Source organism: Schistocerca piceifrons, chromosome 3 (genome assembly GCF_021461385.2).
Source record: "Schistocerca piceifrons isolate TAMUIC-IGC-003096 chromosome 3, iqSchPice1.1, whole genome shotgun sequence".
Classification (NCBI taxonomy): domain Eukaryota; kingdom Metazoa; phylum Arthropoda; class Insecta; order Orthoptera; family Acrididae; genus Schistocerca; species Schistocerca piceifrons.
This window is the reverse complement of record NC_060140.1, coordinates 707,102,435-707,130,149: the sequence shown is the minus strand read 5'-3', so window position 1 is coordinate 707,130,149 and position 27,715 is coordinate 707,102,435. Positions and strand designations below refer to the sequence as shown.

Sequence of the window (27,715 nt, the reverse complement as noted above, 5' to 3'; positions counted from 1 at the left end):
TTACCCTCCACGCTGCCCTCCAATACTAAATTGGTGATCCCTTGATGCCTCAGAACATGTCCTACCAACCGATCCCTTCTTCTGGTCAAGTTGTGCCACAAACTTCTCTTCTCCCCAATCCTATTCAATACTTCCTCATTAGTTATGTGATCTACCCATCTAATCTTCAGCATTCTTCTATAGCACCACATTTCGAAAGCTTCTATTCTCTTCTTGTCCAAACTATTTATCGTCCATGTTTCACTTCCATACATGGCTACACTCCATACGAATACTTTCAGAAATGACTTCCTGACACTTAAATCAATACTGGATGTTAACAAATTTCTCTTCTTCAGAAACGCTTTCCTTGCCATTGCCAGCCTACATTTTATATCCTCTCTACTTCGACCATCATCAGTTATTTTGCTCCCCAAATAGCAAAACTCCTTAACTACTTTAAGTGCCTCATTTCCTAATCTAATTCCCTCAGCATCACCCGACTTAATTAGACTACATTCCATTATCCTTGTTTTGCTTTTGTTGACGTTCATCTTATATCCTCCTTTCAAGACACTGTCCATTCCATTCAACTGCTCTTCCAAGTCCTTTGCTGTCTCTGACAGAATTACAATGTCATCGGCGAACCTCAAAGTTTTTATTTCTTCTCCATGAATTTTAATACCTACTCCGAATTTTTCTTTTGTTTCCTTTACTGCTTGCTCAATATACAGATTGAACAACATCGGGGAGAGGCTACAACCCTGTCTTACTCCCTTCCCAACCACTGCTTCCCTTTCATGTCCCTCGACTCTTATAACTGCCATCTGGTTTCTGTACAAATTGTAAATAGCCTTTCGCTCCCTGTATTTTACCCCTGCCACCTTTAGAATTTGAAAGAGAGTATTCCAGTCAACATTGTCAAAAGCTTTCTCTAAGTCTACAAATGCTAGAAACGTAGGTTTGCCTTTCCTTAATCTTTCTTCTAAGATAAGTCGTAAGGTCAGTATTGCCTCACGTGTTCCAGTGTTTCTACGGAATCCAAACTGATCTTCCCCGAGGTTGGCTTCTACTAGTTTTTCCATTCGTCTGTAGAGAATTCGTGTTAGTATTTTGCAGCTGTGACTTATTAAGCTGATAGTTCGGTAATTTTCACATCTGTCAACACCTGCTTTCTTTGGGATTGGAATTATTATATTCTTCTTGAAGTCTGAGGGTATTTCGCCTGTTTCATACATCTTGCTCACCAGCTGGTAGAGTTTTGTCAGGACTGGCTCTCCCACAGCCGTCAGTAGTTCCAATGGAATATTGTCTACTCCGGGGGCCTTGTTTGGACTCAGGTCTTTCAGTGCTCTGTCAAACTCTTCACGCAGTATCGTATCTCCCATTTCATTTTTATCTACATCCTCTTCCATTTCCATAATATTGTCCTCAAGTACATCGCCCTTGTATAGACCCTCTATATACTCCTTCCACCTTTCTGCTTTCCCTTCTTTGCTTAGAACTGGGTTTCCATCCGAGCTCTTGATATTCATACAAGTCGTTCTCTTATCTCCAAAGGTCTCTTTAATTTTCCTGTAGGCAGTATCTATCTCACCCCTAGTGAGACAAGCCTCTGCATCCTTACATTTGTCCTCTAGCCATCCCTGCTTAGCCATTTTGCACTTCCTGTCTATCTCATTTTTGAGACGTTTGTATTCCGTTTTGCCTGTTTCACTTACTGCATTTTTATATTTTCTTCTTTCATCAATTAAATTCAATATTTCTTCTGTTACCCAAGGATTTCTACTAGCCCTCGTCTTTTTACCTACTTGATCCTCTGCTGCCTTCACTACTTCATCCCTCAAAGCTACCCATTCTTCTTCTACTGTATTTATTTCCCCCGTTCCTGTCAATTGCTCCCTTATGCTCTCCCTGAATCTCTGTACAATCTCTGGTTCTTTTAGTTTATCCAGGTCCCATCTCCTTAAATTCCCACCTTTTTGCAGTTTCTTCAGTTTTAATCTACAGGTCATAACCAATAGATTGTGGTCAGAGTCCACATCTGCCCCTGGAAATGTCTTACAATTTAAAACCTGGTTCCTAAATCTCTGTCTTACCATTATATAATCTATCTGATACCTTTTAGTATCTCCAGGGTTCTTCCATGTATACAACCTTCTTTCATGATTCTTAAACCAAGTGTTAGTTATGATTATGTTGTGCTCTGTGCAAAATTCGACCAGCCGGCTTCCTCTTTCATTTCTGTCCCCCAATCCATATTCACCTACTATGTTTCCTTCTCTCCCTTTTCCTACACTCGAATTCCAGTCACCCATGACTATTAAATTTTCGTCTCCCTTCACAATCTGAATAATTTCTTTTATTTCATCATACATTTCTTCAATTTCTTCGTCATCTGCAGAGCTAGTTGGCATATAAACTTGTACTACTGTAGTAGGTGTGGGCTTCGTATCTATCTTGGCCACAATAATGCGTTCACTATGCTGTTTGTAGTAGCTTACCCGCATTCCTATTTTCCTATTCATTATTAAACCTACTCCTGCATTACCCCTATTTGATTTTGTGTTTATAACCCTGTAGTCACCTGACCAGAAGTCTTGTTCCTCCTGCCACCGAACTTCACTAATTCCCACTATATCTAACTTCAACCTATCCATTTCCCTTTTTAAATTTTCTAACCTACCTGCCCGATTAAGGGGTCTGACATTCCACGCTCCGATCCGTAGAACGCCAGTTTTCTTTCTCCTGATAACGACATCCTCTTGAGTAGTCCCCGCCCGGAGATCCGAATGGGGGACTATTTTACCTCCGGAATATTTTACCCAAGAGGACGCCATCATCATGTAATCATACAGTAAAGCTGCATGCCCTCGGGAAAAAATTACGGCTGTAGTTTCCCCTTGCTTTCAGCCGTTCGCAGTACCAGCACAGCAAGGCCGTTTTGGTTATTGTTACAAGGCCAGATCAGTCAATCATCCAGACTGTTGCCCTTGCAACTACTGAAAAGGCTGCTGCCCCTCTTCAGGAACCACACGTTTGTCTGGCCTCTCAACAGATACCCCTCCGTTGTGGTTGCACCTACGGTACGGCTATCTGTATCGCTGAGGCACGCAAGCCTCCCCACCAACGGCAAGGTCCATGGTTCATGGGGGGGAGGAATATATATATATATATATATATATATATATATATATACGATAAGTCGACAAATGCCGCTCCTGTCACCTTCTGAGCTTCGAAGCCATCTTCAATAAATTGTGTGAGATTTAGCAATGTCCAGTACAGCTTGTACCTGGACGAAATCCAGATTGCTGAGGTATAAGGGAGGGGTCAATTGCAGGTGATAGGCAATTTAAAATCGGTCTTTCCAGCATTTTGTAAAGACGTAAAAGAAGTGCAACTGGTCTAAAATTCTTTGGATCATTTCCTTCTTTGCCAGGTTTCAGCAAAGCAATCAGCCGACTCTTCCGCCATATCTTTGGAATTTGGTTTCTGCTTACACAGTTATCAAAAAGTTGGAGAATCCATTTCTTTGTATTTAAGCCAAAGTATTTAATTTGCTCTGTATAACATCTAAGCCAGCTAATATGCCATTTTCACTTTGTTTGATAGCCTTCTATAGTTCTTCCATGCTGAATGACGATGTAAGGTCATTACTTTCCTCTTGCTCTTCTCATTACAATTTCGGTTTTTGTGGTTTGTGTGCTGGTTTCCTGTTCATCAGTAACTGATGTGCTATTTGATTGGCAGTGATGTTATGATGTGTAGTGGTCTTAGTCGAATCATTGTTTAAGCGTATCAGAAGTCTCCAAGCCTTAGGGCTGTCTCTCTTCAGATTCACGTTTTCTATAGTTTCAGTTCACTTATCCCTTTTTGCCTCCCTTATAGAGGAAATAAGATTGTTTCTTGCTTCCATAGTTGCTTCACTGAAACGGTTTTCTTCAAATAAGTAGCTGCATTCAGTTAGTAGGGTGGCTTGGGCTGAAGTAAGCCCGGGGATATAACACGTTCGACAGCCACGACAGATAGACATACTTGAACATCTGTTTACAGCCGCTGTGAAGGTGTCATAGCATTTGGGTATTGGTTTTATACAAGATTCTTCTATGTCCAGCAATTTTGCAAATATTGACCAATCAGCCTTCTTAAACACCTTCTCCGAAAAGATACCTCCTGTGGTCTTATAGCAGCAAATAATTGACACATTATTGGTCTATGCTGTGATTTGGGTATTGGGGAGCAGACAGATTTTACAAATTGTTGGCTGATACTGCTGCTACCAAAAATTAAGTCAGCATTGTAAGCTCGCCTCCACCTGCCGCTGTTAAAAGATCCAGGCAGTTTTGCATCATGGATTAGTCAGGTGACTTGCTTCTGCCCATACTTGTACTGCTGTCCCATTTTCATCTTCACGATCATAGCCGCAAATGGTACTATGGCTGTTGAAATCGCCGATCACTATCTGCACATGTTTATTTAGAAAATTGGGTGGTTTGTTAACAATGAATTCAGCACCGGTTGGTTTATAAAGCGATGTAATGGCGCAATTAACTGTTTCTAGAGTGAGAATTTCAATGTTGTTTTCCTCCTTGAATGCTGTGGATAAGATCTGGATGAACAAAGATAGCACTTCCATATTTATCATGTGGTCTTTTGATGGTGAGACACATTCTGTCTATTTTTGGTCTGCGCATGTCACAAATTCTGTGTGTCTCCTGCATGCACAGTATAGGCACTGGTGCTGACTGCACAGTTCTCTTAGCAGTTCTTCTTTGGCTGTTGTTATGCCTTCTGTGTTAATAGACATAATCGTTAACTGTGGCCCTGAAAAGGGCTCAGGTATATATGTTTCTGGTGTGAAAGGATCAGCCGTCAGATTACTTTGAATCATATTCTGGCATTGCCCAGGGTACGCCCGAATGCTTTTATCATCCTGATCACAGATCATCACAATCTTCTCGGAGGCTCCTTTCGTGTAGATTATCAGCTGTTTGTCTATCAAGGAAACCAAGTGGTTCAAGTATCAGAGATGGAATTTATCTCAAGCACTAGCATCCAACCTAGCTCTCAATGTGAGATGTCACTAATGCCTGTGGAACCTCTATGATCTGTGCAGTTTACGCAAACACAAATGTTTTTGTTGATACATAAAGTTGTATGTACTTGTGAAGCATGGTGATCTGGCAGCTTGTAGCTCACTTCTACCCACTAGTGTGCATAAGTGAGGAGCAACACAACTACTTAAGATTACTTTCATTAGTAGAACAGACAGTTTTCTGCACGAAGTTTGATGCCACTATTTTCCATCATTTACAATGAGTCACCTATTTAACAACTGTGTCAAATATTTTTAAAGATAAAGTTTATGATTCTGCATTATTTACTAACTGGTTTCAGTGTTTTAAAACAAATGTATACTGCGATGTACAGCTTTTCATACTTTAGAAATTAGAGACAGAAATTGGAGAAATAAGCAGAAAAATAACAAATCATTAAGATCATACACTCATTTCATTTCTTTTTTTTATGTTTCCAGTCTACTGACTGGTCTGATGCTGTCCATCTTTCTCTGTCTTATGCTAATCTTCCCAGCTGCTCACAATGTTGCATATAATTAACTTAAAAGGTGTGCTGAAACATTGCATCCAAGTGTGGTTTGAGTGATGAGCTTCCTCTAAATGTCATTTCCACAGCTGAACATAGCATTGCATCCTGTACACATTAACATTTTACAATCAGTGAAGAGCACGATAGGACATGTCTCACATTTTGTTTGCAAATGCTGATGTGCCCCACATGTGAAACATACATATAACAGAGAACAGACAGAAACATGCAAATCAAGAAGTTGATGGTTTAAGCATACACAAATTTGTTACTTGTGATGAACAAATTACAATTCCATTTTAAACTGGAGGTAGTATATATCACCTCTGCTGTAAGTGTAAATGGAAGCAAACCATACATTACATACATTTCAAAAAATGAAAGCACTTACAATCAGATTCGAAGTTCTTCCACCAAAGAGCAAAATCAACTGGGTGGTGGACTCACTGCCAATGAGAGTTGCTGTATGTCTCCAGCGTGGACATGGTCCAATTAGATCAAGAACTTCCACATCCTTATTCCACACAGACAGGATTACTGGTTTTGTGTTCACTGGTCGTGTAGGTGAAGTGCGCCCACCAATTATTAAAAGCCTCCCATTATGAAGTGGTATGCAAGTTGAATGCATTGCAGCCAGTGACGAATCTCCTTTTGGAAGAGGAGAATGAAGAGTGACATGTTGAACTGTAAAATCCGTAGTATTAACAATACTAATTTCACTGAGCCTGCTGTGTTCTTGACTGTAGCTCTTTCCGAAGCCACCCACTAGTGCTATGCGATGTTCATCCAGTCTTCCACTAGCATGACCAAATCGTTCTGGTATCCGCCCCTGGACAGGTAACACAGACCAATGGAGGGCATTGTCTTCAGAATAACGGAGTAAATTTTGTGACATGTTAATACTTTCTTTTTTCCTATCATCACTGAACCAATTCTCCAGCACCCCTTGGGATGCTATGGTCAAAGTATAATGGCAGCACATAAGATGCCAACTTTCAAATTCATCAAATGGTTCCAATCTCACAACATTATTCACTTTGCCTTCCTCTGTGAGAAGCTTTAAGGCCTCATATGCAGACATGGATGCGCATGCACTCCAACCCTACAAATAAGAAAAAGTATACAATTCATTGAGTCCAGTATTCATATTATAGTTTGCAGAAAATTTTACCCCCTAAAGCATGAAAAAAAACCAAAAATAAAACTACTGAACTAATACAAAAAAGTGTTTTTATGTATAATGAAACCGTTTGGTAGATATACAAACTAGTAATATACTATTTACATTAATAATCGAGAAATGACAGGACGGTAAACTGTTATAACCTAAAAAAATTATGGGACAGTCTTCAGGAAATAATGGTGCTGCACATTTTCTGGATTTTTACCAAGATAAACTCACACTGCAGAGTGTTTCTACAGCATGACAATGTAGGAGTTGGCACAGAAACAGCTAAGTAAAAACTCCAAACAATTCACACATTAATTTATACGTAACAGCCAACTTCAGAACTTTCCTTTGTGTAAGACTACATGTACAAGATTTATGTGCCAAATTGAAATATAGATTCACATATTTTACGGTTTGTGTCACTTCTGCATAATCTTTCACTAACTGTATCGAAACCTATTTGTATTGTTATCATCAACTGCGGGCTTAACCTTACTTGTGCTCTTTTCAAATTTTTGAGAACAGTAGGCCTATCCTAACACAAAACAATCATTCTCTAATTACACACTACAATTATTTGAGAAATAGGTTATTTTTATAGACTTTCCAAACGTTTAAAATTATATTTTTGTAAGTTACTGATACAAGTGTTGTTGGACAATTTATTTCATAGCAAATCAGCATTTGTGATTCACAATTACTCCCAAAGAATAAAGCACACTGAATTATTTCTGAGAATTTTCGGAAGTTAACACTGTCCTGTGCATGATCTAATTTGTAGTAAATTGGTATTCATGATATTTCTATTGTTACATCTAGTTTTCCTTTAAAGATGGCTATCTATTATCAACATTTATCCTAAATTAACTCTATTTATGAGTTTGCTAATGACTATAATTAACCTCAAAAGTTTTAGGAAATTAGCAATTTTATCACAGATTTTTCTGTTGCCTTAATATAAATCTAGTTTTGTTTCAATTCTTATAGGGAATTAGTAATCTTTTTAGCACAACAGATATTAAAGATGATCAGACTTAGTTTAAAGTTATTTTTTCCCTGTCCTGTAACACACTGCACAAGCCAAAATGCTGCCCCACTGTAACTGCTGTTCTCAAACATGGGGTGACTTAGTTGCTTTTGTAATCAGCTGGAAATCACCCTGGCAGCTGGTGTGAATAGGTGTGTTGGAAGAATCTTGACAGTCATGTACCTGTGGTACCAGTACCGAAGATATCTCAGGTACTATCCACTCCTGTGGATCCTGTCCCCTATGTAGAAATTACATGATCTGTCATTACTTGTTGACTTGACTATGAGTGGTGTCTCACTAATAGATCTAGAGGCCCTGTACAGTATGGATGGGACCAGGGAGGACTCAGGTATTAGTTATACTGATCTCCCTAACCAACAAGTTCAAGGTGCTGTCTTTCAGTGGCACTGAAAGTAAGCATGTGGAACTCGCTTCACCTGTTTTGGGGAAACCTGTTTTGTCCAGTGTCAAGAGGAGGCAAACACAAATTGGTAGGGTCTATTAATCGTTGACAGTTGAAACATATGGCGAATGATGGTAGCCCTTAGGTAAATGGCAGCAAGAGACAGGAAAGCACACCATGTGTACTTAGTATGTATGCCTGCGAGCCTCATTCAACATGTAGAGGCTACTCTGGGAACAGGGAGCAACCAGCTGCAGATTGTGGCACACATTGGAACAAATTATGCCTGCTGTCATGCTCAGAGGTAGTACTTGGACCATTCCAGCATGTGGTAGAGAAGGTTGAGAAGACAAGTCTTGCACAAGGAGTTTCAATTAAACTCACAATTTGCAGCATTGTCCTCTCATCTGATCGTGACCCCTTCATTCCGAGTCGAGAGGAAGGACTGAACCAGGGACTACGAAGGTTCCGTGATAAGCTAGGATGTAATTCCTGAGCTTGCACCATAGGCTTGAGAACTGCAGGGTCTCTCTAAATGGGTCAGGTGTGCACTACACATTAGAGGTTGCTACTCCAGTAGCTGAATGTGTGTGGGGCACATGCAAGACCTTTCCTTCTTTTTTTTTTAAAAAAAAAAAAAAAAAAAGACCCAGTATCAGTGTAAGACCAAAAGAAATGTCTAGGGATTAACTGCCAAAGCGTTCACAACAAAGTTTCAAAGTTCCAAGAGCTCCTGAGAAGCTCACATAATACTAGATACAGAAAGCTGGTCGAAACCTGAAATTGATGGCAATGAGATTCTTGGGGAAAGTTTAATTGTCTATCGAAAGGATAAGCCAATAGGAAATGGAGGTGGTTTATTTGACACAGTAGACAAGAAACTTAAATCCACTGAGATTGAAATTGAAGCTGCATGTGAGATTGTTTGGGCAAGACTCAGTAGCAGGGGTGGGCATAAAATAGTAATTGGATCATTCTATTGCCCATGAGACTCATCCTACGACATAACCAAAAACTTTCCAATCATACTGTAATCATCAGCGGAGAGTTTAAACTTCTAAGAAACAAAGACTACTGTGTAATAGATGTAAAACAAAGCATAGGACTATAGAGAGTGAGATGCTGAATGAAATGCATTTGGCTGTCAAGAGAGCAGCGTATGTGGTCTTCAATGGCTACCATAGCAGAATACTGTCAAATGATCTTTCACAGAAACCAAATAAATTCTGGTTATATGTAAAGGCTATCAGTGGCGCCAAAGTTAGTATCCATTCCCAGAAAATGTGACAGGAACTGAAACTGAGGGTAGAAAAGCAATAGCTGAAATGATTAACTCTGTTTCCAAATGTTCCTTCACAAAGGAAAACCAGCAACATTGACCTAGTTTAATACTTCTACAACTGAAAAAATCAGTAAAATCAGTATTAGTGTAAGTGGTATTGAGAAACAGCTGAAATAATTAAAACTTAAGAAAGCTCCGGCCCCATGGAATCCCTATCAGATAGTATACTAAATTTTCACCTGAGTTAGACCTTCTTCTAACTACAATCTATTGTAGATTTCTTGAATAAAAACCCGTTCCCAGTAATTGGAAGAGAACACAGGTCACACCTTCAACAAGAAGCATAGTAGAAGTGATCTACAAAATATCATCCAATATCCTTGACACGGATTTGTTGTAGAATCTTAGAACATACTCTTGAGCTCAAACATAATGAGGTATCTTGGACAAAATGATCTCCACACAAACCAGCATGGATTCTAAAAACATTGATCATGTGAAACTCAACTTGCACTTTCCTCACATGACATACTGAAAGCTTTCTGATCAAGGCAGTCAGGAAGATGCAGTATTTCTTGATTTCCAAAAAGCATTTCACTCAGTACCACACCTATACTTACTGTCAAAAGTTTGATCAATTGGGGTACCAAGCAAAATTTGTGACTGCACTGAGAACTTTTTGGTAGGGAGGACACAGCATGTTGGATGAAGAATCATCGTCAGACATAGAAGTAGCTTCAGCTGTGCCCACAGAAGTTTGTTGAGACCCTTGCTGTTCATGTCGTATATTAATGACTTTGTGGACGGTATTAACAGTAACCTCCATCTCATCAAATTCCTGATTTGGAGTTTGAACAGGACTAGTGATCGACTTACTCTCATTTATCCCTCTATCAACAAGATGCAGTTACCTATAATGAAGTACGGTCAGAAAGAAACTGCACAAGTATTCAATCAGATCTTGACACGATTTCACAGTGGTGTTAAGATTGGCAATTTGCTTTAAATGCTAGAAATGTAAAATCGTGTACTTCACAAAATGAAAAAACAACAACATAATATCCTTTGACCACAATGTCAGTGAGGCTCAGCTAGAATCAACCTCACACAAATACCTGGGTGCAACACTTTGTAGGGATATGAAATTGAATGAGGAGATACGCCCTGTTGTGGGTAAAGCAGATGGTAGACTTCGGGTTATTCACAGAATACTGGCAAATACAATCAGTCTACAAAGGAGATTGCTTACAAATTACTCGTGCAACCCATTCTAGAATATTGCTCAAGTGTGAGACCCATACGAAATATGACTAGCAGTGGATATTGAACGTATACAGAGAAGGGCAGCATGAATGGTCACAGGTTTGTTTGACCTGTGGGAGAGTGTCACAGAGACACTGAAGAAACTCAACTGGGGCAGTTTTGAAGACAGACGTAAATCATCCCAAGGAAGTCTACGAGCAGAGTTTCAAGAAGTGGCTTTAAATGATGACTCTAGGAAAATACTACAACCCTCTACATATCTCTCATATAGGGATCATGAGGACAAGCTCAGAATAAATAAAGTGAATGGAATGGGAAGAAACCCAAATAACTGGTACAAAAGGTTGTACCCTCTGCCACGCACTTGGCAGTGGTTTGCAGAGTATGGATATACATGTAAATATAGATGTAGAATGTATATGTGGCATCTCTTACTCCTATCCTTTGTGTGTGTTCTGATTACTACACCAAAGAACTCCCATAATTACACATCAAAAGTCTCCAGAATAAGTGGAAGCCACTCTTAAATCACAAGGAACTCAACTGATGAAAGCCCCCACTACAAATAATCATGTTCAAAGGCAACTGTTGATCTGTTGTTGGTTGTCTGATATGGGGGAGGGGACCAACCATCAAGGTGGTCATCGATCCCATCGGATTAGGGAATGAACTCGACTGTGGACTTTCAAAGGAACCATCCTGGCATTTGCCTAAGATGATTTAGGGAAATCACAGAAAACCTAAATCAGGATGGCCAGACGCAGGTTTGAAATGCGGTCCTCCCAGATGCGAATCCACTGCACTAACCACCGCACCACCTCGCTCGATGATCTGTTGTTCTGTGTCCACTTACATCATAACAGCCCTCTCAGCTACAGCTACATCTGTTGTTGTTGTTGTTGTTGTTGTGGTCTTCAGTCCTGAAACTGGTTTGATGCAGCTCTCCATGCTACTCTATCCTGTACAAGCTTCTTCATCTCCCAGTACCTACTGCAGCCTACATCCTTCTGAATCTGCTTAGTGTATTCATCTCTTGGTCTCCCTCTAAGATTTTTACCCTCCACGCTCTCCTCCAGTACTAAATTGGTGATCCCTTGATGCCTCAGAACATGTCCTACCAACCGATCCCTTCTTCTAGTCAAGTTGTGCCACAAACTCCTCTTCTCCCCAATTCTGTTCAATACCTCCTCATTAGTTATGTGATCTACCCATCTAATCTTCAGCATTCTTCTGTAGCACCACATTTCAAAAGCTTCTATTCTCTTCTTGTCTAAACTGTTTATCGTCCATGTTTCACTTCCATACATAGCTAAACTACATACAAATACTTTCAGAAACGACTTCCTTACACTTAAATCAATACTCAATGTTAACAAATTTCTCTTCTTCAGAAACGCTTTCCTTGTCATTGCCAGTATACATTTTATATCCTCTCTACTTCAAACATCGTCAGTTATTTTGCTCCCCAAATAGCAAAACTCCTTTATTAGTTTAAGTGTCTCATTTTCTAATCTAATTCCCTCAGCATCACCCGACTTAATTTGACTACATTCCATTATCCTCATTTTGCTTTTGTTGATGTTCATCTTATACCCTCCTTTCAAGACACTGTCCATTCCGTTCAACTGCTCTTCCAAGTCCTTTGCTGTCTCTGATAGAATTACAATGTCATCGGCGAACCTCAAAATTTTTATTTCTTCTCCATGGATTTTAATACCTACTCCGAACTTTTCTTTTGTTTCCTTTACTGCTTGCTCAATATACAGATTGAATAGCATCAGGGATAGGCTACAACCCTGTCTAACTCCCTTCCCAACCACTGCTTTCCTTTCATGTCCCTCAACTCTTATAACTGCCATCTGCTTTCTGTACAAATTGTAAATAGCCTTTCGCTCCCTGAATTTTACCCCTGCCACCTTTAGAATTTGAAAGAGAGTATTCCACTCAACATTGTCAAAAGCTTTCTCTAAGTCTACAAATGCTAGAAATGTAGGTGTGCCTTTCCTTAATCTTTCTTCTAAGATAAGTCGTAGGGTCAGTATTGCCTCACGTGTTCCAACATTTCTACAGAATCCAAACTGATCTTCCCCAAGGTCAGCTTCTACCAGTTTTTCCATTCATATGTAAAGAATTCGCGTTAGTATTTTGCAGCTCTGACTTATTAAACTGATAGTTCAGTAATTTTCACATCTGTCAACACCCGCTTTCTTTGGGATTGGAATTATTATGTTCTTCTTGAAGTCTGACAGAATTTTGCCTGTCTCATACATCTTGCTCACCAGATGGTAGAGTTTTGTCAGGACTGGCTCTCCCAAAGCTACCAGTAGTTCTAATGGAATGTTGTCTACTCCCGGGGCCTTGTTTCGACCTATGTCTTTCAGTGCTCTGTCAAACTCTTCACTCAGTATCATATCTCCCATTTCATCTTCATCTACCCCCTCTCCCATTTCCATAATACTGTCCTCAAGAACATTGCCCCTGTATAGACCCTCTATATACTCCTTCCACCTTTCTGCTTTCCCTTCTTTGCTTAGAACTGGGTTTCCATCTGAGCTCTTGATATTCATGCAAATGGTTCTCTTTTCTCCAAAGGTCTCTTTAATTTTCCTGTAGGCAGTATCTATCTTACCCCTCGTGAGATAAGCCTCTACATCCTTACATTTGTCCTCTAGCCATCCCTGCTTAGCCATTTTGCACTTCCTGTCGCTCTCATTTTTGAGACGTTTGTATTCCTTTTTGCCTGCTTCACTTACTTCATTTTTGTATTTTCTCCTTTCATCAATTAAATTCAGTATCTCTTCTGTTACCCAAGGATTTCTACTAGCCCTCGTCTTTTTACCTACTTGATCCTCTGCTGCCTTCACTACTTCATCCCTCAGAGCTACCCATTCTTCTTCTACTGTATTTCTTTCCCCCATTCCTGTCAATTGTTCACTTATGCTCTCCCTGAAACTCTGTACAACCTCTGGTTCTTTCAGTTTATCCAGGTCCCATATCCTTAAATTCCCACCTTTTTGCAGTTTCTTCAGTTTTAATCTACAGTTCATAACCAATAGATTGTGGTCAGAGTCACATCTGCCCCTGGAAATGTCTTACAATTTAAAATCTGGTTCCTAAATCTCTGTCTTACCATTATATGATCCATCTGAAACCTTCTAGTATCTCCAGGGTTCTTCCATGTATACAACCTTCTTTCATGATTCTTGAACCAAGTGTTAGTTTGAGTTATGCTCTGTGCAAAATTCTACCAGGCGGCTTCCTCTTTCATTTCTTAGCCCCAATCCATATTCACCTACTACGTTTCCTTCTCTTTCTTTTCCTACTGTCGAATTCCAGACACCCATGACTTAAATTTTGGTCTCCCTTCACTACCTGAATAATTTTTTTATCTCATCATACATTTCATCAATTTCTTCATCATCTGCAGAGCTAGTTGGCATATAAACTTGTACTACTGTAGTAGGCGTGGGCTTCATGTCTATCTTGGCCATAATAATGCGTTCACTGTGCTGTTTGTAGTAGCTTACCCGCACTCCTATTTTTTTATTCATTATTAAACCTACTCCTGCATTACCCCTGTTTGATTTTGTATTTATAATCCTGTATTTACCTGACCAAAAGTCTTGTTCCTCCTGCCACCGAACTTCACTAATTCTCACTATATCTAACTTTAACCTATCCATTTCCCTTTTTAAATTTTCTAACCTATCTGTCTGATTAAGGGATCTGACATTCCATGCTCCGATCCGTAGAATGCCAGTTTTCTTTCTCTTGATAACAACGTCCTCTGAAGTAGTCCCCGTCCGGAGATCCAAATGGGGGACTATTTTACCTCCGGAATATTTTACCCAAGAGGACGCCATCATCATTTAATCATACAGTAAAGCTGCATGCCCTCGGGAAAAATTACGGCTGTAGTTTCCCCTTGCTTTCAGCCATTCGCAGTACCACAACAGCAAGGCCATTTTGGTTAGTGTTACATGGCCAGATCAGTCAATCATCCAGACTGTTGCCCCTGCAACTACTGAAAAGGCTGCTGCCCCTCTTCAGGAACCACACGTTTGTCTGGCCTCTCAACAGATGCCCCTCTGTTGAAGTTGCACCTACAGTACTGATATCTGTATCGTTGAGGCATGCAAGCCTCCCCACCAACGGCAAGGTCCATGGTTAACTACATCTACACTCTGGAAACTTACAGTTGTGAGCTACGAAGACTTACAGGTTCTTTCACTCGCAATACAATAATAAATAATATTATAAAACAGATAGATGTGTAACAACATTTGATTTAATAATGTGATATACTTACGTGTTCTTTATATCGCCTGATTTGCAAGTCAAAATCTGGATATTTATTCAGTGACAATAATGGACTGCCCAGAGATTCAAAATGATGTTTCATCACATGCCCAAATCCATCATCTGGACATATTTGTTCAAAGGTGACAAATGTTGCATGAGGAAACTTGGTAGATGTCCATTCTATAAGTTTAGTTGAGCTGTGAAACAAAATATAAAAGTATGTTTTGGGATCAACTACACCACCAGTATTTTAAACAACTAGACGTGCATGCAATTAGTAGGTTCACACCTTGATTCATCCATGTAAGTTATGGAGCATTCTGCCAAAAGCAACGTAGGTGCAGCCCATGATATGCCAGCGCTTGACAGAACACTTTCAATATCATTCTGGCAGCGGAGGTCACCTCCAACCAAGTGGTATCCTTGTGAATGAATACCAGTTGTACAAGAGTTTACATCTGTTGAAAAAAAAGTCATCTGTGAAAAGAGAAATTAACTATAGCAACTCTCACCAAAAACACAAGGCAATAGGAAAAGAGCTGTATGAGGGTCTTCAAATAAGCATAGCAAGAGATACTTCTTAACGTGCAACATTTACTTTTTTGGTTAGAATATGTGTATGTTGACTCCATTTTAGCTTGTTATCTACTTAAACAGTTTGCTGAGAAGTATTATCTTATGAGCTGCATAAGATATTGCTGAATGAGGATTGTTGAGTACTTAAGCTTGTTTCTTCAGAAGACATTATAGTTTTTGAACAGTCTTTTAAAGTTACTGAAAGGCCATTTACTAAAGTTAGAAACAGGAATGGACCCAATGCCAAACCTTGTGAGACTTTATATTGTCCCTTTATGATTTTAGATTTATTCCTTCAATGCATTTTGTCAATATTATCCTATTCTTCCTGTTATGAAGTTAGAAAGCCAACCATGTGCAAGGGATGCTGTTAATGTGATAACATTTTAGTTTTCCATGTAAGAAGTTCACAGCCCTCACAATAATAAGCATTGGCTAGATCACAGAGTACAACAACATTACAGTTTTTGTTGTTTAGGTCTCATAATTCTTCATTTGTACATCATAATTATACGGACTTCTCTTTCTTTTACAAAAGCCAAACTGAGAGACAGCTGGGAAGTTACACAGTGAAAAATGGATCAATGTTCTATTCTATGTCTATTTAAAAAAAAATAAAAACACTGTAAATAGTGGAATGTGTCTACAATTGAGGTAATATTCTTTTTTTCCATTTTTAATTAAGTATTTCACCTATGCTTATTTAAGTCAATCAGTAAATATACTTTATGAGTCATCAAGTAATTAAAAAGATAGCTAAAGGGTGGTCCTCTCAAATATCTGATCAGAGTACTGTCAGCACCAGAAGAAATATGATTCATTGGTGAGATAATGATTTTTGTATCTCCTAAGGTGATGAGTTTTTAATATTTATGGCAGTGAGTGATGAAAATAGTGTCTGCTGGAGTAAATCTGTCATGCCTGTATTTGGTTGCTTATTATCAGGTGCAATATTTGCCGCCACTGTATGGAAATAATCATTGACATTGGGGGGCAATGATTTAAATGTGTCACATTTCTGCCACAATTGCTATCTGAGAACTAAATTTGATTCCTCTTACTATTTTTATTCTCTTCTTACTTATTATTATTATTTACATTTTATGGCCTTCATTGGACCACTCTAGCCAACTTTTATACAAAGAATTTTCCAGTTTCCTGTCAGTCCAGTACTTCTTCATTCTCTCGGATCTCATCCTTCTTTATTCATAGGAAATCACCATTCATATTGTCTGTTTGTTGATTCTTGTTTGCAATCTGGTTTGTTTGTTGATTTTGTCATTTTTGTTTCTTAGGTCTTCCAATGTAATCTGTAGCTCAGCCATATCTTCCTTGATTTCTGTAATCCACTTAATGTTGCACTTACTATTCTGCAATTTTTCTATTATTCTCCTGATGATCCTGTTCTCTGGTGTTCTGATTAGATGTCCAAAGAATGAAATGCGTTTCGTCCTGATTGTACTCATTACCAGTTCTATTTCCTTGTAGGCTGTTTCATTTGTAGCTACTCTCCAGTGTCCATCTTTCTGGTAAGATTTGTTGATGCACGTAATATTATGTGTTGCAATGTAGTTGATCTGATTTTGTTTGATCCTGTTCTTATGAACTGGCATAAGAATGGTTGACTGCCAATGCTCCGAGTCATTGATGCCTTCTAGGTGGCTACCCATCGAATCCAATGTAGCCTTCTCCTGCATTCTTGGACAGGACGGTGGAAATTTTTTCCTAAAAGACCTTTCCCTGGTTGACTTTTGAAGGTAGTCAACCTTGAGTGGAGCAAGCTCCGATTTACAGCTATGGTTGTTAACCGCAGAGGCACAACCCTAGATGTTCAGGGTTTTGCATTGGCATTTCCTCCTAACCCACTAAGGTATGGTTTTCCTACCAATACTCGGGTAGCTGATTGCAGTGGTTTCCCACTGGGCGATAGGGTCGCCGTGTCCCTACGCCATTTCTTCTTACTTAATAAAGTTCCAGACTTTTTCTTTCTTCAAGGAGGGTGTTTATTTTTGTGTGTGATCAAACAGCTATTGTTGTCCCCAAATATAGCCCTTGGCCATCCAGGTTGACCTGATTGAGAAACATGTATAAACAGTTTACAAACTCTATTAACAACAAAAGGTTAAAAAACTGACCATCTGGCAACCTCTGTTTTGCATATGAGGCGACAACAATTCATCAATGGGTCTCCATTACATTTTTTACCTCCTACATGATGCCTCAATGTTATTCCACCAAATTAGCAATCACAGCTGTCTTGTCTTTTATACAGGTGCCAACTACTGTCCTACCCACAAAAATGCAGAAATCTGTTGTACATATGAATGAAGCAAACTGATTGCAGCACCAATGTTTTGCATCCCATAGTTTTCTGCAGCACAACAGTGGTTGCAGTACACTGAAACTTAGGTTATTGTTGTTTTGGGATCTTTCCCTAATATATGGAAACAAGTGTACATTGCTTACCATTAGATAATCCAAGAATACTGCTGAGGATTTTTGATCTTCTAATACACTCAGTTTTGCGAGAAATAACTTCAATGAAGTCAACTTCATAATAGGTAAGACTGAACTCTTCTTGCAAGTTCTTCTTAAGCCTAAAGTATGTTGTATCATAACCAGCTCCACAGGAGATGATCTGTGAAGCAATAAAACTTCATAAATTAACAAACTACAGAAACAGGGTTCCTGCAGTTGATGACTGAAATAATATAAAACCAAATTTTAGCAAGTCTCATCATATTAAATATACTTCCGTGTCATTTATTTGTTTAGGATTTAGAACTGACAACAGCACCTTGGAATATAAACGATATGTGATTCATGTCAATAGAAATTTCTGGATGACACGATACACCATCTTACCACAATGGGTTGCTTTGCATGCCTCACCAATACAGACAGCCATACCATAGTTGCAATTATATCAGAGGGAAGAGGCCAGGCTAACATATGGGTCCAGAAGACTAGCAGGAGGCTTTTCAGTAAATGAAAGGGAAACAGTCTGGAGGACTGACTGGCCTTGCAACATTAGTGAACAAAGCCTTGCTAAGTTGGTACTGTGAACATCTGAAAGTGGGGGTAGGGGGGAATTACAATCATTATATTTCCAAAGTGCATGCAAATTGACTGTATGGTTTAATGACAGCATCCGCTTGGGTAAAATATTCAGGAAGTAAAATAGTCCTCCTTTCAGATCATTGAGCTGGGACAAATCACAAGGATCTTGTCATCAGAAAAAAAAACATACCTGGCATTCTATGGGTCAGAGCATAGAATGTTTCCTCCCTTAAAATGTAGGTAGACTACAGACTTTGAAAAGAAGACTGGATGGGTTGAAGTTGGATATAGATGGAATTAGTGAAGTGCAAAATGCAGTGGTGGGAAGAATAGGATTGCTAGTGAAGTGAGCACAGGGGAATCAACACAAAATCAGAGAGAGGTAATGCCGGAGTAGGACTAATAATGAATAAGATAACAGGAATGTTATTTAACTACTATGAACAGCAGAATAAACACAGTATCCTAGCCAAGACAAGATACAAAACCAAGACCCACCACAGTAGTACAAGTGTATGAGTACATGTCTGTTAGCTTCACAGATGATGGAGAGACTGAAAAAGGTATGATAAAAGAAGTTACAGTTTTTTAAGGGAAGCAACAATTTAATTTTTATGTGGGACTGGAATTCAATAGTATGAAAAGGAGGAGAAGGAAAATTAGTAGAATGTGGGCTGAGGAAAATAATCAACTGCTCCAGAAAATTATGCCACAAGACAGAACTGAGCTTCAGTTTGCAAAGTATGACAGCAATCTCAGCTGCAGCTCTAGGTACAAAGCAGGCAGAACTGATCAATGTGCTGGTGTCACTTTGGTTTATTATCCATCTGCATGGCTGAAAAGTTCGCATGCGGAGTTAGTCTAACATATGCACTGATCTCTTCATCAGTTACCTACAAGTTATTTTTATTCGTTTTAAATTGCGTAATACAAGTCTTTGGAATATTAAGAGTTAAACTGTTTGCTGTGAGCCAGTTATCCCCCATGCAGTGTCTGGTATGTATGTTTTAGGGTCCTTTATAAATTTACAGCCATTGTCAACAAAACAAACAAAACCTAGCCACTACCTTCACTCATCGCAGATTAAAAAAGCTGTATTTACTATATCAGTCACACAGATCATATAGAAAAGGTCTCCAATGAAGTGGGGAAAAAAGGTAGAAACTTTTAAGTTACCAGAAGTTACCAATTATTAATGCTACAAGACTTTATTTATATCACCAAATGATTTTATATGTGTCTTTTTTTATGTGACTTATTTATTTTCAAATTTTATTTTTTTAAGTGCTTTTGTAAGTCAATGACTGGTAACTTATGGTAATGGAAAAGTCTTCCCCCCCCCCCCCCCCACTTCAATAGACATCTTTCCTTTATGACCTGTGAGTACTGTATAACAAACACAGCTTTTTTTCTCTCTGATGAGTGGAGGAAGTGAATAGCTTTTTTTTGTTTGTGTTGTTGATAATGTTTGTAAATTGGTACAGGACCCCAAAACAACCATACCAGACACTGCCAGTGAGATAACTGCTTCACAGCAGACAGTTTAACTCTTAATCTTGCAAAGGCTTGTATTATATAATTTTGAACAAATCAAAATAACTTACAAGTACCAGATGCACAAATCAGTGGGCATACATGCAAATGGACCATGGTGGCAAAGCACATTGATCAGTTCTTCTTACCTTGCACTTAGAGATCTGTTTCAATGCATTGATCTGCAGATGGGATTGCTCACATATTTTGCAAACTTTAGCTCAATACTATCTTGTGGCATAATTTTGTGGGGGCAATTAATTCCTCTCCCCGAGTCTACATTCTACTAATTTCACTCCTTCTCCTTCTCTTACTATCGAATTCCAGTCCCACATCAAAACTGAATTGTTGCCTCCTTTAACAAACCACATTTTTTTTATCTTGACATACTTTTTTCAGTTTATCCATCCCCTGTGAAGGAAGTAGATACATACACTTGTTAATGAAATGTATTCGCAAACTGCAAATATGGTTATAAACCAGCTGCACAAATTATTAGTGACAGAAGAAAATTTGTGCCAGAGTGGGACTCGAAGCCAAATTTCCCACTTAGCTCGAGGCTGCCTTGTGCACATTCGCTCCTGGACCAACCCAAACTTCCACACGTCACAGACATTGCCAACCAATTAACATTACTTGTACTACTGTGGCAGGTCTTGGCTTTGTATCTTGCACTGGCTAGGATGCTGTGTTCACTCATAGTAGTTTACCCATGTTCCTGTTATCTTATTCATTACTAGTCCTACTCCTGCATTACCTATACTTGGTTTTGTGTTGATTACCCTGTACTCGACCACCCTACATGATCTCAAGCAGCTCCTCAAGGGTTAGCTCCTAACCAAAACCTGACATCTGAATCCATCTCCAGCTCCTCACTTCAATAACTTCTCCACACTACTATATTTTACCTATTCCAAAACGCCATAAACCAAACCCACAGGTCTGCCCCCTTGTTGTCCCATTTTGGCTGGATTTAATGCTCCCATGGAACGAACCTCTGCGTTTGTTGACCGACACCTCCAATCTATTGTCCACAACTTCCCATCCTACACTGAAGACAGTGCTCACTTCCTTCACCACCTCACCACAATTCCTGTCCCATTACCACCAGAGTCCTTGTTGGTTACTGTGGGTGTACCATCCTTGCACACCAACATCTCCCAGTCCCATGACCTTGTGGCCATAGAACACTACCTTTCCCAACATCCTCTGACAGCAAATGAATCACCGCTTCCCTAATCCTGCTAGCCAACCATATCCTGACCCACAATTATTTCTTTTTCAAAGGCCAAATCTACAAACAAGTCCATGATACTGCCATGGGTACTCGCATAGCTCCACCCTACATTAAGTTATTTGTGAGCCATCTGGAGGAATCCTTCCTATCCAGTCAACACCTAAAATCTCTTGTCTGGTTCAGATTTACTGGAGACATTTTCAGGATCTGGATACATGGCAAGGACAATCTTTCCTCTTTCCTCTACAACCTCAGTGTATGTTCCCAAATTTGCTTCACCTGGTCCTTCTCAACTCAGTGAGCCACCTTTCTTTACATCAATCCCCACCTCTCAGATGGGTCCATAAATACATCTGTCCATATTGAGTGTACCAACCACCAACAATACCTCCACTTTGAGAGCTATCACCCATTCCATGTCAAAAAGTCTCTTCCTAATGGCCTTGCCATCCATGACATTGCATTTGCAGTGGAAAGCAGAAGCTGTCACAATTTACTGATAATCTTATCAGATCCTTTACTGACAGACAACATCCCATCCAGCTTGTCCATAAACAAATCTTCCATGCCATCTTCTCCTCTGACTCCAAAGAACCTGTTAACCAGCAATTGACTAGCACTCTTCTGATCACCCAGTATCACAATGGCCTTCAAAAGCTCAGCCACATCCTCTACCAAGTCTTCAGCTATCTCTTGTCGCGCCCCGAGATGAGGGATATGCTACCCAAAATCCTACCCACATTCCCAAAAATTGTGTTCTGCTGTCCACCCAACCAACAGAATATCCTTTGTCCATCTCTATTTCCAATCCTGTGCCCTGTTGGTCATTCCCTCGTGGTCATCCCAGGTGAAAGACCTGTCCCATACACCAACCCATCATCTTCTACCACAGTCCAAACACAAAACTGTGAAAAGGATAGACCAAACGGTCCCCCATTCAAGTGCTAGCCAAGCCCAACAACATTTAATAACTTTGGTAATCTGATGGGAACCTGTTACCACTACGGCAAGACCAATGGAAATTATAAATTTATTAGGCAGAAATATAGGTTTGTTTTCCAAAGTACCATGCATCGGCTGGTCCTGCTGAGTAGTGCCTTGTGAGCAGCGGAATGCCAGCATGCAATCAACTTGCAGTACCCTCAGCACAACGAAACATCAAGTGACAGCTGTTACATCATGGGGAAGCCATCGACCTGTGAACTTCAGCCTCCAGCTCTACAAATCGATTTCCAAAATGTACTGACTGATGTTGAAGCCCTGCACTCAGCAGATATGACCCAACTTCACCTGAAGTATTCAGTGGCGCACAGGGGTTGGCTCTCTGCTCCGTTTAGGAGACAGGAGCCAGCAGCATCAGTGTATGCCACAGGAACAGGATAACCAAAAGCAGCGTTCACCCACTCGAAGGTGGATGACAGACAGCATCCAGGTCATGCAGGTCAAGTCTCCAGCAGGTCTGCAGGGTGACGGCAGCCTCCGTGCCCCATCAGTGTTGTTTCGGAAGTTGGCAGTGAAGCTGGCAGCAACAGCATCCTTCCAGCCACACTTGTGGTTCTGTAGACAATCGGAGGCAGCTATGCATGCCGAAGGTCGACCTCCATAGCCTTCCCTCTCACTGGATAGCTGCAACTGATACAAGGGCTGAGACTAAGCACTGGGCAGTCGACAAACAGCACTCATCAATCAGCAATGAGACACTTGTTAGGAAGAGTGGGCTATTTAACTTGGCACTTCCTGTGCACTCAGAGGCAGTGGGGATGGTTATGACATCATGTGACCTGGTTTTTCCTTCGCTTTCAGCACTCCCTGTGACTCAACTTTCACTTGACTCTACCTTCCAGAGGCTCTTTTCTGTTGGCTTGGTACCTGAATACTTAAAAGTTTCTTTGTACCTAGCCTTCCTTACAAAAATCTGCTTTGTCACTAGAATGATAGTATCTCTTGGCTTCCATGATGTCATTATGCTTTACTTGCAGACTTGGGTGCTCAGTCGTTGTCTCTCCCCCCCCCCCCCCCCCCCCCCTCCCCCCAGCACTGCAACAGCTTCCGTGTTTGCTACAACCCTCTCCGCAGTTCCTTCTAGCTGGCAGTACAATGGTCATTGACACAGGCAGTCTGGCTTCCAGGAGATGCCAAGGTAGAACTTGGACGAATTTTTAGTGTCCACCAGGGATACTATTCTGGGGCATAACATTCTTCTGCACAAACAAAGATTGAAAGGTGGATGTTTGATTATTTTATGTTGTTGATGGAGTAGGTTCATTTATAACAGTTTCTATTATTTAAAGACCTCTATCTCGACTGTGCTATTCATATTTCAAAAGCAGAGGCACAGAGACTATTCTGATGCAGGCCACAATAATGAAACCTTAACTGCCTAAACATTATGACTAGTATCTATCACAAGACTGAATGACAACTGGTGGTGTTGCAGGCAAATGGCAGAGTAAGGAAGTTATATTAGTGGAACACAGAAAATTGGGGAGTCATTCTAGCAACAACATGGGCCGCAAATGAGGAAATCCACTAACATAATCAATTTTGAAAAAGGACAGGTTATTATGACTCGGCACCTGGGAACAAGCAACTCAGAAACAGTGAAGCTAGTTGGTTGTTCATGTGGTACTGTCTTGAGCATCTATGGCAAGTGGATGAAAGACGGGGAAAGCACATGTAGATGGTAGGAGAAAAAGTGTTTAACATTCACACCTCATCACAGAACAATGCAGATTCTGGAGGTCTGCCCACTCTGTAACGCAGGATAGGTGGCGATCTGACAACAGAGTACGATGCTGGTGCCAGAGCAAGTGGTTTGAAGCACACAGTTCAGTGCAAATAGTTGAACATGGGGATCCACAGTGGACAAACCCATGTAATCCTAACAACATTATCAGTTACAGTTGGGACAGGATTATGGAGACTGGACCATGGATCAATGAGAATGTATTACCTGGTTAGATGATTATGTTTCTCATTACACCAGGTCAATGTCACCCGGGCAAACAGGTGCCATACATCAGGATAGTGGAGGCAGTTTTATGCCACGGGCCTCCATGGCAGTTATGGCAACAACTGAAGGCACCATAATAATTGCTGACTATATGAACATTATTGTGGACTATCTGCATCCCTTCATGCTTGATGTCTTCCTCAACAGCAATGACACCTTCTAGCAGGATAACTGTCTATGCCACATGGCCAGAATCACGTTATAGTGCCAGATATCTGGTACTACACATCTCCAGAAACCTATCAAGGAATTGTGGAATCTACATCATGCAGAATCACTGCTGTACTGTAGTCCAAAGGTGGACCAACCTTCTATTAAGCAAGTGATCATAATGTTTTGGCTCATCAGTGTATCAAACCCTCATATTTTAAATAATGAAGTCACTCTTGCAAAGTGAAGGAGATGAAACAAACTGCTAAATGTGGAATGAGTCAAACACAGAGAGAAGGCAAACAGAATAATGCAGTCAAAGAAACAAGAGGAAAACTTCTCAGCATAAGTGAAACAGAGAGCACAATATGACTGATTCAGTATTTTCTCTCAATACAATACTTCAGCATTAAAAACACATAACTTACTTGTATATGAGAGTTCCCCACATGTCTCACAAACTGTGTCAAAATGGCTTCAATTATTTCAGCTCTTGCATAATAGCCCATGTGAATGATTGGAGCTCTTCTGCTGTATTTTGAATTCGATACAAATTCTGATATGAATTCATCATTAAAGTAGCCTTTTTTAACCATTGAGTATTTGGAGACAGTGCTGTAGTCATTGGTACCTTGAACCTGGAAAAAATGTCGTTATTATTAAATTTATATTTAGAATAAACTTGTCTTGGCACTTCAATAACTATTCCTTCTACTGAGGGATATGAAGAAAAATATCTGTATAAACTATCACTATCTCCAGTATGCCCAAGAGTTATTTGGAGGTAAGAGTGTCTTCTTGTTTTCAAAGAGCAATTGACAATTTTCAAAATTAGCTGTATGCTTTACTCACTTAACATAAATTAATTAAGCTGCACTAAGTTCTTCAGTTAGAACAGATCATACCATTATATATTAAAAGATACAACTTGCACTGATATTTAGATTTTTTTCCTTTCACAAAAGAAACAGAGGAAAGAAAGAAAATTAGGGTTTAATGCCCTGTCAAGAGTGAGGTCATTACAGATTAAATACAACTTTGCTTTGGAGAAGAAAACTGCACATGCCTTTTCAATGGAAGAATCTAGGATTTATCTTAAGCAGTTTAGGGAAATCTCAGAAAATCTAAATCTGGATGGACAGGCAAGGATTTGAAACACCCATCTCCTGGAGATGAGTTCAGTGTCTTACCACTACAACACACTGCTTGACGCAGAAGAAAAGTAGGCATATAAACACATTATTGCTCTAATACCAAACAAAATGTAGCTTCATTGCTGAGTTTTATACAAAGTAAAAATGAAGTCAGTGTGTGACACTACAGTTTTGCTTTTTCATTTATAAAGACTCTGTATACAAACAATAATAAAATGGATATGATGTCGAAACTCCAAAATTAATTTTATAGCAGAGGAATACAGCTCCCCTATAAGGTTTATCAAATGTACTCCTATTCGGAAATGTATACAGATTTTTATAGATATGGTGTACATGTGATTTTACCATCCACTTCTTTCTTGTTTGAATCCTCCCAACAGTGCAGGGTATAAAAAAATTACTTATGATTTGTTATTTCAGTATGTACTCCTTTTGTATTTCTTTCCAGTACATTTTGATTACGTAGTCTTTTGATCCTCACTCAAGATTACACTGTTTTGATAATGTCCATTTTGTAGTTCACAAATGGCAGCATTCAGATTTGCTGCTCTTGCATTCAGTGCCTAATGCACTTGACACTTTGGAACAAAAATACATTGCTATCATTTTAGTGACTGTAATCTTTTTAATACAAACAAGGATTAACTGCTTCTTGAAGCCTGGCTACAAACTGATATCAAGATCATTACAGATGAAGCAATTGCCAACAAGACGAGAACAGGGGACGAAATTGTTGGAAAAACCAACTCAGCACGGGGTTAATTTTATCTTTAAAAGGATTGGTTGATAACATACACACTGATGCATCAAGGAAAAATTAAATTGGGGGAGACGATGTGAAGGGTTAAAAAATTGTAGGAGACCAAGTCTCCGTTACATTAAGCAGACTCATGTTGATGCAGGCTGCAGTAATTAAACCGACATGAAGAGACTTGTATAGGCCAGATTAGCCAAGACAGCTGTACCACTTGTCTTTGGACTGAACATAACAATAGCGTACAGAACTGTGAATATTAAATATTTCCTAACAATAGCCTACTGATTTCGCAAAAGCAAATTATGTAACTGTACAAGTACGGCAAATGAATGTGTCTATGTCTGTACCTAACCTAGTTATAAACAGACTGATATGCCCCCACGTAAGTACTGACTATGGGCACTTTTACAATAAAATTATGCACGTCAGGAATTATTGCAAATATATTTTTGTAGAGCTGTAACTATTGAGATGGGCAACACCCGTAAAACTAACGCTTCTAAAGATGTAGAGAAAGGTGGTATGTTAGCTTTGCCATGTTAGTATTAAAAAGTTATAGCCATCACACAATGCGGAATATTCTGCTGCGACGGACAAGCGACGAAAATGAAACAATTACTCTCTAAACGTTTTTTATTGACATTTCTGAAACAATCCAGAATTCATTTCTGAAAGATACTGAGGTGAGCGAAACATGTGGATCGTGATGCGTAGAAAGTACAAGAATTTGATAATCACCACCTTTATTGCCAAAAAGACTACAACTTGGTACTAAGGCACTTTGAGCTGGAATAATATAACGAACATTTTTATCCATTATGTAGCAACAGCCTGTCAGGATCAAAAATTACACTTCTCCAAACATAACATCAGCATTCTAACCTCCCGCTTCGAATCTCTTTCATGTCAAAGACAAGTCATCCGTACTTCATATTCCGCCAGAGGCTGTAGTTAGCAACATCGGTTTTGTACCGGCATTGAAAACTGGCACATGCGTCCCCCTCAGTCTCCAAAAGTTTGCTCGAGCAGCTACCAGTGGATTCACGAGCATGTGCAGAGCTGAATTCGCGTATAAGCAGTGCCTTCTCTCGCTTCCGGCTACTTGAAGTGTGGCTGTTTGCCGTGTGAGCAGTAGCAGCAAGTAGCCAGATGCTACTCGGAAAAGTTTTTCTGGCGCGGCAAAACTGCCAGA

The 27,715-nt window shown here is 39.7% G+C and overlaps 1 protein-coding gene across 6 annotated transcripts in view; it reads right to left on the bottom strand.

Moving 5' to 3' along the window:
* Nucleotides 1–27,426, bottom strand: part of LOC124788060 (tRNA wybutosine-synthesizing protein 4-like) — a 55,859-nt gene extending 28,433 nt beyond the window's left edge. For 2 of the 6 annotated variants that reach the window (XM_047255144.1, XM_047255140.1), the window contains exons 1-6: nucleotides 27,329–27,426; nucleotides 25,038–25,247; nucleotides 18,083–18,254; nucleotides 15,330–15,498; nucleotides 15,048–15,237; nucleotides 5,981–6,691 (exon numbers count right to left, since the gene is read on the bottom strand). In XM_047255144.1, the coding sequence (XP_047111100.1) occupies nucleotides 5,981–6,691; nucleotides 15,048–15,237; nucleotides 15,330–15,498; nucleotides 18,083–18,254; nucleotides 25,038–25,247; nucleotides 27,329–27,340 (1,464 nt within the window). In that variant the 5' untranslated portion in view covers nucleotides 27,341–27,426. Of the gene's footprint in view, nucleotides 1–5,980; nucleotides 6,692–15,047; nucleotides 15,238–15,329; nucleotides 15,518–18,082; nucleotides 18,255–25,037; nucleotides 25,248–26,111; nucleotides 26,343–27,261 lie in introns of those variants that run through there. The other 4 variants (XM_047255145.1, XM_047255142.1, XM_047255143.1 and 1 more) reach the window with 4 other exon arrangements.
* Between the last annotated feature and the right edge of the window lie 289 nt (nucleotides 27,427–27,715).